This window comes from Hyposmocoma kahamanoa, unplaced genomic scaffold, assembly GCF_003589595.1.
Source record: "Hyposmocoma kahamanoa isolate Upper Pololo Valley unplaced genomic scaffold, ASM358959v1 63, whole genome shotgun sequence".
Classification (NCBI taxonomy): Eukaryota; Metazoa; Arthropoda; class Insecta; order Lepidoptera; family Cosmopterigidae; genus Hyposmocoma; species Hyposmocoma kahamanoa.
This window is the reverse complement of record NW_020653851.1, coordinates 17,358,590-17,372,376: the sequence shown is the minus strand read 5'-3', so window position 1 is coordinate 17,372,376 and position 13,787 is coordinate 17,358,590. Positions and strand designations below refer to the sequence as shown.

General features: G+C 34.8%; 2 protein-coding genes across 8 annotated transcripts in view; one reads left to right on the top strand and one right to left on the bottom strand.

Annotated features, from left to right (window-relative positions):
• Window positions 1-625: 625 nt before the first annotated feature.
• LOC113230294 (adenylate kinase) lies at window positions 626-2,938 on the top strand. The gene is made up of 3 exons (XM_026464164.1): window positions 626-909; window positions 1,311-1,547; window positions 2,375-2,938. The coding sequence occupies exons 1-3, from the start codon at window positions 808-810 to the stop codon at window positions 2,762-2,764; spliced, it is 729 nt and encodes a 242-aa protein (XP_026319949.1). The 5' UTR covers window positions 626-807; the 3' UTR covers window positions 2,765-2,938.
• A 3,110-nt stretch (window positions 2,939-6,048) lies between these two features.
• Window positions 6,049-13,787, bottom strand: part of LOC113230497 (guanine nucleotide exchange factor DBS-like) — a 135,806-nt gene continuing 128,067 nt past the window's right edge. For 5 of the 7 annotated variants that reach the window (XM_026464454.1, XM_026464456.1, XM_026464458.1 and 2 more), the window contains 4 exons: window positions 12,814-13,016; window positions 12,068-12,239; window positions 9,304-9,436; window positions 6,049-8,692 (listed from right to left, as the gene is read on the bottom strand). In XM_026464454.1, coding sequence (XP_026320239.1) covers window positions 8,595-8,692; window positions 9,304-9,436; window positions 12,068-12,239; window positions 12,814-13,016 — 606 coding nt within the window. In that variant the 3' untranslated portion in view covers window positions 6,049-8,594. Of the gene's footprint in view, window positions 8,693-9,303; window positions 9,437-10,728; window positions 10,965-11,732; window positions 11,761-12,067; window positions 12,240-12,813; window positions 13,017-13,787 lie in introns of those variants that run through there. The other 2 variants (XM_026464459.1, XR_003310498.1) reach the window with 2 other exon arrangements.

Here is a 13,787-nt window from a genome sequence, read left to right as displayed (position 1 = left end):
CATTAAATTCGCCTTGAGATAAATTCAATTACCCAAAAACGAAATGAAAAATAATTGACATAAATCATATTTTTTGGTTCTTTTCATTGTTCGAGAAGAGTACAGTGGACACAAAATAATTATCCCAAAAATCCGATCCCAAAAGACAATAAAAAATAAAAAATAAACAGAAGTAAATAAAAATATAGCATCTTCCCTTAATAGAATTAACGTTATAAGAAAAACGGAATGACAAAAGAACATTAAGCTTGACACTGGGATTTTGAAACGTTCAATGTAAGCGGCTTTAGAGTAAGCGGCATAGAGAAAGAGTGTCAAACTTCATGTGTTGATTTTATGCCTAATTTAGAACTTCCAATAATAATATAAGATAATTTATCGATACGTGAGATCTTTTTTACAAAATAAACTTGAAATAGAATATAATTCAACTGAATTACGTTTCCGTAACCTTTAGGTTACAAAATTCTGTCATAGGTGTGTATGAATCTCTCGTATTTTTAAACTTTGAGTACGACCTATTATCGACAAAACGTTTACAGGTTTACAGCATGAAAGCATCTCTATTTTTGACATAATTGACATCATATTGACATTTATCGATCAACGTCACCAACACATGTCGGGCTCACGCACGTCGGTCTGTCGGCTTACGTTAGCTGCAATCAACTGTAATTTTGTAGACTTTTTAGGTAGTTATAATAGACTGCACACGTGACGGGTGCAAGAAAACAGCCGGTCACTTTGAACTCATTCGGTTCCTAAAAACACAAGTTTTCGTGGATATAGAGACATTTAGCGATTGATATGGCTCCAGCTGCTATAGCAGTGAAACCTAAGCCTGATGAAGAGCCTATCGGCATCAGAGCCGTGCTTCTAGGTCCTCCAGGGTCCGGCAAAGGTACTCAGGTAAGATACGTCCTTGGCACCTTTGACCTCTTATGACCGTTAGTTTTTGTAGGTACCCAATGAATTAAACATGCTATAGAATTGAATGCAACTATAATTTTCATTAATAATAGTAGTAGAATAGTTTCTATTCACAATCGGCTGTTGTTGTTACATAATTACTCTTAATTTGTTGGCATTCTTCATGGTTTTAATTATTATTATTTTTTGTTAACTCTTGGTACCAACTATTGAATCAAACAACAGTGCTATCAACGTTAGTGTTTGTTAACTTACTACAATATTTTTTATTTGCCTAGAAAATCGAGGCAAATTACAATTTGTATTCGCTTTTTCAATAACAAAGGCTTAATTTGCACATTGTCTTTTGTAAACTTACTTTTTTCTTTTTTTTTGCAAAGGCTCCACGTCTCAAAGAGAAATATAATGTATGCCATCTCTCAACGGGTGATATGCTGCGTGCTGAAGTAGTATCTGGGTCAGAGTTGGGCCGCAGCCTGAAGAAGACCTTAGATGCTGGCAAGCTGGTTTCTGATGATATGGTTGTAGGCCTCATTGATAAGAATTTGGACGAGCCTCAGTGTAAGAACGGTTTCCTTCTGGATGGATTCCCTAGGACTGTGGGTCAGGCCCAGAAGGTATGAGATTTTCGTTTTTAAAATTTTTGTAAGTACTATGTATATTTTCATACAATCCTTTGTTAAGGAACCTATTGGGTATTATATAAAGTGACTTCAGGACGGGCATGTACTCTTCGTGTGAAGGAAATTGCTGACACTTTTATTTTTCCTGCACTTCAAATGAAAGTTACAACAATAAACTTTGTTTGATTAAATAAAAATATTGAAATACCAATAAATTATTTGTATGATAAATTGAAAAAAATGAACTGCAGGACATGCAATTATTGGCATGGCACTTTGTAATTATTTGCAGAAAAATATGTTTTAAATCTTAAATCGTACTAATGCCACAATCTCACGATTGATATTAATAGCTATCGCTAGCTTACGCGAAACCACGCGTGATCGCGCGAGACCATGCGTGAATTGTGTGTCTGTTGCGGAATGTACACACTATGTGGGTAGGATTCCATTTGAATATTACACAAACAAATATTTCATATTCTCATTACATATAGCCCCGTCAATACAGACCATTTCCACCAAAGATGTACTAGCAGAGGATTAAATTTTATCATACAAATTTTAGTCCTTGCTGGTGGAAACACAGGTTTACACTGGTTTTTCAAAAAGTAGCTTTTTTGTGACTTCTTTATATTGTTTTAGCATCACATACTTGGCCACATAAAAATGTGTTGGTATGTATTAAGATAACCATAAATAAGTAATCCATCATATTATATAATAATAAATACCAGCCATCATATACCATACCATCAATACAATGGTCAATGATTCTCATTACTTAAACTTATTTTGAAACATTTCTTTTTTCTTCATAGTTGGACGATTTGCTAGCCAAGAAAAAAACACAGTTAGATGCAGTGGTTGAATTTGCGATTGCGGAAAGTTTATTGATCCGAAGAATCACCGGGCGATTGATTCACCCATCCAGTGGTCGCAGTTACCATGAAGAATTTCACCCACCGAAGAAAACTATGACTGATGATGAGACTGGAGAAGCCTTGATTCGAAGGTCTGATGACAATGTCGATGCTTTAAAAACGCGCCTTGCCACATACCATGCACAGACGGCCCCTTTGGTTGATTACTACATGAGGAGAGGTCTTCACTATCGAGTAGACGCTGCCAAATCTTCAGATTACGTATTCAACAAGATCGATGAAATCTTTAAGAGTCGGATTTTCAGTCGGTCTAAAGCAGGACTGTAATATATGTTTATATGTAATATATATCAATCCTAAACTATAGGCAAAAATGTTGTACAAATCTTATGGTTTTTGAAATCGAATTCTTGTGATGTTTCAATGACTGTTGTTTGTTTTTGTAAGAGCTCTCTGTGCTCCTCTTTAGAGTATATTTTTCTTGGATAAATACAGTGGATGGAATTATGGAACAATTTTTGTTTAATTACCAAACGGCAGATAGTGTTATCAAAAAATAAACAATTTTTGTCATATCAATATTAATTCTTCATAATACGTAAGTATTCCAATAATAATACAATGATAATTGTCCAAGGCAATAAATTAGCCTAAAATATATTGCATATAAGTAACTATATAGGTAAATCAATAAAAAATCAGCATAAAAGTTAGCGAAATTTATTCCCAATGAAATCGTATTTGAACATTTCTATAGAATGGTAGGTTTTGTTTATAAGCTCGAATGAAGGCAAAGCCATACACATTTTAGTACCCCAGTAACTGTCATATCTCCGCTTATAAATCGTTTGGTTAATATTTCCTTTATTCTATAGTGAACATAGAGTATAATGTAGTTGTCATATATAATTCATTATGAATTGTGCATTATATGTATCGATGTTTCTCCACAAATCACTTTCAAATTGCAATACTGCACAGCTACATTTTGTTAATATTAGGGCGCGTTCACACTAGACGCTTGTAGATGCGCTTCTAGACATTGCATGAGATATTATTGCAGATGCGCTATGCTGCGTGCGACTACAGCACTGTAGTGCTGCTACAAAAAATGTCTAAACATTGTGTGATATTGTTTAACAAAAAATTAAAGTACTTATATCCTTGCACAATACTACATGGTAACAATTGTGTCATCATGTTGTTAGTCAATGGATCACAGTTTCAATATAAACAATGTCACAATTTCATCAAGCGAATACATAAACACACTACGCAATATCTGCATACCTATATTAATCTGATTACGAGACGTTCTATGAAAAGAACTTTGTACTACAGCTACGTGTTACATGACATGTACAAAACGCTACCTCGACAATAATCGTTCATTCAACCTAAGCACGTGGTGGGATTCAAACCCGATAATTTTATGCACGGTGCAACATTTTACACTACATAACATGATGCGTAGTTGTTCAATATACTTGTTTCATAAAAACTAGCGCCTACCGGTATGTTCTGAGTTATTTTCGTATATGAAAGTTGAAACTGAATACTGGTAGAATTATTTGCTTTTAATACTTAAATCTGTGAAGCAGGTCTTATACCTGATTATGTTATTGATTTAGTTTAGAAGAAACGATTTTTTGAAATTTAGAGATACCTTTTAAATCAAAAGCATTACAAAGACGTCGCCACACACGTCACGTATTCTCATAATAATTGGTTACACACTAATTACGACTAAATACTTTAAACAAGTATCGAATAGAATAAGTAAGTGTATTTTTTATATAACTAGTAATAATATTATGAAGGCAATGTTATTTTACTTTAATATTATCGACTGAAGAAGAAAGTACTTGCGCTTATAAAGAGGAAAACGGGTACAAAACGAAGGAAGGTTTAAAAAATCCTACATTATTGTTTAATAGGAGATAATCAAAATGTTTATAAAATTCATCACTAGGAATTTCACAGCCGTATAATATAATATTTGCACTTTTATACCGATCTGTTCTTGGACATTTTTCAATTCTAACCCACTGGTTGCATATAGGTCAAGCCATCTTATCAGCACCCAGTGCAGGCGAACGTAGATTACGCTTACCTAACGGTTGTACAAAACAGGTTGTCTTAGTTGTTATATCCGGACTGTAGGTATGAAAATCATGTTTTATATGCAATACTAACGTACATAGTTGTCATTGTCTCGAGCAAATGCTGCGTTTATACGCGTCGTCGCAACGTGCTAGTAAGTTGGGTTTGACCATAAAAGATATATAAGGCTAAGGATTAAAAATACAAAGGTGGGAAAACGTTGACACCACTTACTTTTAAATAGTTTAAATTAAATTTGTACAGTCAAGAGCACGTCAAGCTTGACACTTTGTACTTTGGACCGTTGTTATCGTAAGCGGCATAGAGTTGGATTTAAATCTTAAGTGTCAAGCTTGACGTGCTCTTGACCTTACTAAATTTAAATTAATTTAATTACATGTGAAATGTTAGACGAATTATGTGACGTGACGTGAAAAATTAAAAAGAAGGTAAAAAGATTAATTAAAATAAAACACAAATTAAATAGACAAATTCTGTGTAATGTAAGCAAAACGAACATAGACTGTATGCAAAACTTGGTTTATGATTTGAAAAAGTTAATGCATTTAGGGTCGTATTCCAGAACTCTACTCAATGCTCAAGTCAGGACTTGAGTATTGCAGTGAGCACTGAAAATCATACTCGAGTCCTTGCCATTAGGGTCGTATTTCCAGTGCTTGAAATCATACTCAAGTCTGCTCAAATCCTGACTTGAGCATTGAGTAGAGTTCTGGAATACTAACCTTAGGGTCGTATTCCACAACTCTACCCAATGCTCTAGTCAGGACTTGAGTATGATTAAAGCACTAGAAATCATACTCAAGTCCTTGACGTTAGAGTCGTATTTCCAGTGCTTGAAAACATACTCAAGTCCTGACTTGAGCATTGAGTAGAGTTTTGGAATACGACACTTACACAATGAGAGCAGAACAGGCCCCCGATTCAAAACTTCGATATTTTAACCGAACGATTGGATATCGTTCTCGAATCGAAGGACGCTTTCCGAGCGATTCAGAACATTCAGAGTTAAACGTTCGATTCGGATTCGGATACGATATCTTTATCCAACAGCGTTTACGGAGTTAGTCTGTGAAATAGATTATAAGAAAAATGAAAATCCTTTAAAGGCCTAAAATATAGGAATGCATTAGTCTTGCACTATGATAAATTAATAAAATTGAACAAAATCCAGATTTTATTTAAAATAATAAAAGATTTCCATAATACATTCTTGCTTTGTAAACAATAGGACGCACGTTCGGTAAATTTCATTCGATAACTGTGTTCTGAATAACGTTTGTAGCCTTTGCCGGTCGAAAAGTTCGAGTAGTCGTACGGGTGTGACGTCATTTCGATTCGGTTTCGACTACGACAGTTAAACGTTCGATTCGGTTATTGTGAATAAAAATGAAAAGAAATCGTACGATATCAAATCGAATCGGTCGACAACAGAGTTATCGTAAGGTTCTGAATCGACCTGCAGGTACTGTAGCGTAACGATACAATGATGGTACATTAAAGGAATTTAGGACTTAAAGAACAATTTCAAAGCATTTCATTTCTAACTTATTTACCAATACATACAATAACAATTTAAAGTCAATTTTCATATTTTGTGTACCATTCATGGTAAGCCAGAATTTAGCGTGAACTATGATGGCCACGGAATTTCAAATGATATGATTCCAATTACTTCATGATAACTCGTCGATTTTAGCACGGATGTACGTAATTTACAATTTTGGTGAAAAAAATTATCTACATAGTTCAATTTAAAATTTCATGTTAGGGAGTCAACGACGTTTTCGCCCTTCTTGCATGTTCAACGATTTTTCTGTCCGACTCAAGCTGATTCCGCTTTGATAAGTGTGGTGACTCCTTTATATGGTGGTGCGGTGTAAATAATTGATTTAAATCAACATTGTAAATTACGTATAAGATCAAGAGCACAGTAAGCTTGACACTTTGGACTTTGGACCGTTCTTATTGTAGATGCCTACAATTTGAATTTTAATTTAAACTGTCAAGCTTAACGTCCTTTTGAACATGTACCAAGCTCAAACTAATTAGTAACTATTTGCTACTGGTTTACATAAAGTGTTAAGGACGCACTAAATTCTTTCAATTTCAAAGACTAGCAAAGTAGTATAATTTCGTACTTGTAGTTTTAAGATATACACATAATTTTGTCGCTTCAGTTCAGTTGTCAACATGAAGACATTATCATATCTTTGAATATAGCGTACTCATATAATATTGATCGAACTTCACTTTGCAAGTTCGTTTGATCATATATTCTTTTTTATCTGTCCTATATCGTCCATTAACGATGAGGTGTTGATAATGTATGATTTGTTAACTAACGAGTGATATGAAATGTTGATCATTAAACTAGGCGTGGCTTAGCACAGGATTATAATAATTGCAGTTAACTAATAACTGGGTAATTTTTAGGTTAGTTTTCTCTAATTCTGGTGGCAATTATTATTACTATTTAAATATTTCATAATATTATCATGAACTATTACTTAATATTCGAGTGTAGTAGCTAGAAATATTAGTTAATATTTCACGATAGTGAATTCGAATACTAAATTAATAAAAATTGCCACTGAAATTAGGATGAGAAAACTCACCCAAAAATTACTCAATTAGAACTGTATTCACAATGTCACACTGAGACGTAAACAAATGTGATATCTTTTAATTCAGAGCAATAATGATATTGAGGAGATCCTCATAGTGCATCGTTTAAAAGTCTGTTAAAAAATAAACAGCTTTTTAAATAATGCATTTACGTTTCTGAGTTCACTGCAAATGGGGTCCCTAAATTACAAGGATATAGAAATCCACAATAACTGTCATGGAGAGTCGAGTCGTAACACGAAATAACACCAAAAGCACAACTAGCATCCAAATAAATAACTATAATTAAATAATTATGTACAGAAAAAGTATAGAACCAGTCACGGTTACTCCAGCTTAACAAGTTACTAAATAATGCGTTTTAAAAATAATTTAGTCCAAATTAAAACGATGGCTTTGGGTAAAATGGTTAAAATTTTGGACTAAATTTAACACTGATCGTTCAATGGAATTACAGTCCTATTTCAAGAATGAATGTTTGAAAATTACCGCATAAGTTACATAAGGCATTCTCCACTAACTTGTCAAGCCTAACAACTTTCTACAACTCTACCAATAGCTTTGGATAATCGTAACCATAATATTAACGATAACTCATGTCTACAGCTAAGACTAATTTACAATAAAGCTTTTTAGAACAACATTTACATACATTAACAAATATTATTGTTCGACATTAACAACAACAAGTGGGGTGTCTGGTGCCGGATGTCATTTTGTAAAGACGAATTTCTACATATTTGGTTACGTGAATTTTGTCAATTTGTTGCAAGATTTCTACAGAACCATTAAAACCGTAAGTGATTTTTTAATGATTTATTTTTTAACTATGAATGTTGCAACATGCCATGACGAGGATACATCGGCAATCTTCGATTACGTTACGTTTTCAAGTTCATATAGTACAATCGATGCCCTAAGATGCCTGAGCAGCCGACCTTTTATTTCTGAGAGTCTTCTTACGCATTCAACAGGAAAATGTAAAGGAATTACAGCTTCCAGAAATTATTTATGTAATGTAATTAAAGATCAAATTGGCTTACAAGTTTCTTAAAACGTCCTTCACAGATGACGCAATAAGAAAGTCATATCAAAATGTGTTACCACTCACTGGTTAAAGGTTAAGTTTGTTTAACATTTTTCTTCACTCAAAACCAAATAGTCGGTTGGGGATCAGGTAACTTAGGGCCGATGCCCTCGATAGTGTACATATTTAATTACCCGAAATACACCACTTTCCAGTACTTGTTAGATTACCTATCGAAGATTCATCACGTTAAGAATAAAAAGCACTAGGAGTGTGGTTGCTTTGAAGGTCCTTTGCGGTTCCTTTGCCTGGTGTGTCTCTACATAAATGTTAATAAACACCGTGTTATAAGACACTTTATAGTTGTTGTGGCATGTGGTCTCAGTGGTCATGTAGGCGGTCGTGCGAGCGGCTCGACGACCGCGAGGTTTTGCGCTGGTCGAGGTACGCCGCTGGTGCCCAGCCCTCACCGTGGCCACCTGATAGAGTATGCCAATAAAAAACATGTTTTACTATGAACATATTAATTTATCATCAATTTCATAGACTTGATATATGAAAACATATTTATGAGAAATAATGGCGTATTTATATTGCGATTTTGCATAAGGATTTCATACGCAAAATACTGAAACTGTCGAGTGTTATCGAGTTTGAAATGTTTTGATGATTAAGAAGGCATAATATCTTATGATTAGCATAATAAAGCAGCACGTGGTCATAAGTCAAAAGTGTTTTCATAACATGAAAGTCATAAAAATAATGAACTACATGAAACAAATTAGACATAATGTGAAATTTTATAAAAGTATAAAGAAGTCATCGACTAATTTCGTTCGTAGAATCTTTAAACCAGTTTTCTGTAAAGTTGTCGTTGTGCAGATGTGGTTTTTTCTTTTTTTTATAATATCAAGTGACGGACGATCAACTCGTGCGCCTCATAATAAGGTACGCGCCTGAGTTTTATTATATCGCAAAAAAAAAATCTGAGTCAGGGTGACGGGCACTTACACTGTGCCCGTCACCCTGAGACATAAGTTGACAATTCCGATGTGCCTGTAATCACCTGGTCACATTGGTCTTATCTTACCTGCAAGTCGCACGTACCACCACCCAGCGCAGCCAACCTTGAGCAGTTCAGCTTGCTGGCCTTCCCGTAACGACACCTCGCTAGTGCCCACTGCCGTGTAGTCCGACAGCGCTACCAGCGAGCACCCCACTGCCTGCGTGTACCCAATCATACTGCTCTTATTTACGCTCTGTTATGTGGTTATGTGTGACGTATAGCGATGTATTTTTGATGTCCGATTTTTCAAAATGTATCATGGTATTGGCCAACGTTAGAATAAAGAACTTTTTAAATAATCAAACTTCACAAGTTGTGTACCTAGCGTTTCCATATATTTTTGAGGTGATATTATTAGCCAAGTTATGTATTACTTTTCATGCTGTAAACGATAAATCAGTACCTATGTAGTTATATGTTTGAAATCATGTTCATATTGTGTTCTTTTAGTAAGTAATCACACTGAGTATTGAAAGAACATTGGCCACCCAATTTACAAAACATGCAGTCCCGCTCCACCGCTTCCCGTAGCTGTTTTAAACCATGCAAAATATTATAATAATACAACATACCACATACCTAATATGTTCAAAAAATTGTTCGTTCGGTACATTTTTTTACCAGGTAATTTATTTATTTTTGCATGCATATTATGTATACAATCATACAAATAGGTCTATGTATACAATAGACAATTGCCTAAGATAGCTATTTTTCATATTTTTATTAGAAGATGGTGTAAGGAAAGAAATAGACCAGTGAGTAGTCTTATTCTTAAATTTTCGTGTTCGTTTCAGTTTGACAAGTTACCAGAGAGTGTTTAATTTGACACACATTTGAATCTATTTCACACTCTTTAGTACCTTGTGTTATTTCTAATCATGCAGTTACGCATTAGTATAAGCTTACATTGATAGCACATAATATACGCAGGTACTTATTATGTATATTATATTGCATATGGATATAATGTAGACAAAGTAAAGTAACAGGTGTTGTTGCTTATAGATTTAATTCAGTAGGATTATATGAGCGTAGAATAAAAGTAGATCCTAGAATCCTTATGTTTTTTAAAGCATTGGAATAATTATTATATATTACTGGAGATAATTGATGTTACAAAGCACCTTTCAGACCGTGAACTTATATGTGGTACAAGCTTGAAACACTATGCCGTGCTCGATTCATGTTATGGCGTTAAATTGACAATTTAAACGAAAAATGTGATATGACTCTAATTATACACACACCACGAAACACTTAAATTTATTGAAAGATAGAGAAGTCAAATTGCCTTTTATTTTTAATATGTATACGTTCCATGAGTTCATGTTACTAAACATATAGCAATACCGATAAATAAAAATGTAAAATTTTATCGAAGCAAGCGCATAATCAAACAAAAAGCACACTGACAATGAATGACAAACAAACAAAAACAAAACTTACACGATAGTTAATGTTCGACAAGAATTATCCACATTTGCAGTCAAATTCTTTGGTACTAAAACTTTGGACTTTAACTCAGTCTCTTTTCATATGTACAAAGCCTCTACCGGCCATAATCTCAAAGGTTATTAGTATTGTGACACGTAAAACGTGGATGAGGCATGCGCCGAGCCCGATACGGAAAAGAACTGTACCATTCTGTGTATGGTACCGTTGAGACCGACGGCCTCCGTCACCTGTTGAACAACACAACTTAAGATCAAGGCAGCCATTTTGTTTACAACATATTTCAAAATGGCGACCGGAGGAATGGTTATTTTGCAAGACTTATACCACCTCAACGTCAATTTAATTGTGTTATTTGTGAGGTGCCACGTGGATAGTGCACAACTAAATTCGCAAGGCTTCGTGCCAGTGTTACAAAATCAGTTGAAGATTTTAAAGAAACTAAAAGCGATGATGGGTTGGTTCGCGAAATTATGTAGTAACTGCGTGAACGCTATTGCGCTATGTAGGACGATGGAAGTTTCCTTATTTTGCATGTAGAGAGCAAGGAGAAGTTGTACAGTACTAACACATGACGTTATAAGTATAATTATGTATAGTTGACCATAAACTAAAGTAGAGCGCAGCTGGCAGCGGAAGCAATGTTGCCGCTCTGCTTTGTCCCTGCGTATTGATTTGTGAACTATGTTGAACATTTTATGGTCAATAGGGTTGACAGTTTCACGTTACAGTCAATCGAAAACGTTGTTCCCATACCTTGCTGCGATCTACTTGACTAACTAGTTTATATGGTCAACTAGTACGAGTTCTCTTTGCCTATATGTATTTCCAATTTTGCCACAATTTAACCAATAATCCACTTAACCATTTCGTATTATGTTTTGTGGCTTTGTCACTTAAGCATTAGGTATGTGCGAACGGGATGCTTTGCCAGCCTATCATGCCGCTACCCGTGACTATGTAGCCCGCATTCCTTTAATAATACACTTTACACTTACGTAGAGTGGGTTTTCACTTCACTCAACACTGCAAACCCAAAATTAGTTGGCATTAATTTTAGACACCCGTATTAAGTAAGCTACCCTGCAGCAAAAGCTCTTGGTACAATATATATTCTTTTTTACATTAATATGTTAGTACCCGTTACGTTATTTATTTCAATTTACACAATGTAATTTACACATTCCTAAACGTTTAACACAAAAAAAATCAAAAACTGGACATTTAGGATTTAACAATATCACAGAAAGCTTACGTATTTTAGATTTCACAAGTTTGAAAATGTCCACAGCGTGTGCGGACGTCAAAAAGCATTTAAAGTTTGTAAACTTACAGGGGCGTGGTCATGATCCTCCTCCTCGTCTTCAGAGGGGTCAGTAGACCAGCACGGCTCGTCGTGATTGTCGCATGATGCCGTACGGGATGGATTCGCGGGTGGAGCATGCGGCCGTGTTTGCTGGTTGCCCGCTATACCCACATCCCATGAGCTTGCTTGGATTAGCGTTCTGAGAACATAAAATAATTATTAGTAGTTATGCAGATAAAAATATTTAAATTTGATTAAAGAGTAAGCTAGAAGACCCACAGTGTAATGTTAATGCATCGTAATAACGTTTTCATCTCAACATTATAGACGACAATTTTTACGACATTTATTATTAATGCAATTACACTTACTATTTTCTAAAGCCTAAGATTTGGACTTATTTCAGTTTTACAAAAATAGGCTAATATAATTATTATTCGAAAAAGTCGTTAGTCCAGTAACCTCAAATATTAAATTGGTTTGTTAGTTAAATACGGTAATTTTTTCCAATATTTAAATTAACGGACAATTTTCTCAAGACATTCAATTTAAATATTGAACTTCACTGCGTAATCTTAATCAAATATTGACCTTGTGTTTAAAACACTTGGGCAATCTAACGATTGCTGTAGCGTAGTATACCTAATTGGAATTATATGTAGGTTAACAAAGCAATCGTCAAATAAAACAACATAGTTAAATTCAAATACTATCGAAGCTTTAAAAATAGTATTGAATCTCTGAAAAGGATGATTAAAATATTTTCTACTAACTTATGAGCACCATATTGCCTGACGCGTTCTCCCTTGAGTTCTTTCAACTGGTCAAGCAACACTCTCTTGATTCTTTCCACCCAAGCTCGCTTCGCCTCGATTGTGGGCGCTGTGATCGTGTGTACTTCAGACCGACCTTGCCGCCAGACTTCGAACTTACGCGGGTCACCTTTTACTGACTCTGTTAGACCGATTTGTGACATCTGCAAAAGAATCTTACTTAGTAGAAATTCATAGACGTATGAATGTTTCTGGGCACTCGTAATATCTTCTGAATTTATAAAGCCGGTAAATTGTTAAAGCGACGACTTGAGCTGATGTCAAGTTTTTTTTAGATGAATAATATCAAATTAAAATAAGTAAATATATAATGTCTTATCACCAATGGTCGGAAAAAGGTGTTTCACATATAAAGATACATGTAATAGACATAGCTACAGGGAGCGACATAGAGTTGTTAAAACCACCAAATATTAATTAATTACTTTTTCGAATTCCGGATTTCCGGAAATGTATTTGCTACATCGCAGGACAAAACTACTGACCTAGGATGTCGAAGTTGGATTTTAAAGTAATTCCAATGGTACCATGTAAAAAATGCCTAGTGGCTGTTCCATCAATGTGACCGTCAATATACGGGGCGCGGTGCGGTATCTAAAGCTAGGGAGGGGCGGAGAGTGACCATTCTCGTTACTTTTTTATTCTCTGCATTGGTTAGTTATCTACTCCTTTTTTACATGGCACCATTCAAATTACTTTAGAATTCAACTTCGACAATGCAGTAAAACCATTTCCGGAAATACGGAATTCGAAAAAGTAATTAATTAATATTTGGTGGTTTTAACAACTCTACGTTGGTCTTTGTAGGAATATCAATGTGTATACACGTATCTATTTATACGGAACACCTTTTTCCGACCATCGATTATCACTTAAATTATAGCTGTAATTTGACACCACCAGAGAGGTTATAA

Excerpts from the sequence above, each read along its gene's own strand:
- LOC113230294 (XM_026464164.1), top strand. The coding sequence starts at position 808 with ATGGCTCCAGCTGCTATAGCAGTGAAACCTAAGCCTGATGAAGAGCCT. Across the intron at positions 910-1,310 it reads GGTCCGGCAAAGGTACTCAG|GCTCCACGTCTCAAAGAGAA; the intron begins GTAAGATACGTC and ends TTTTTTGCAAAG. Across the intron at positions 1,548-2,374 it reads CTGTGGGTCAGGCCCAGAAG|TTGGACGATTTGCTAGCCAA; the intron begins GTATGAGATTTT and ends TTTTCTTCATAG.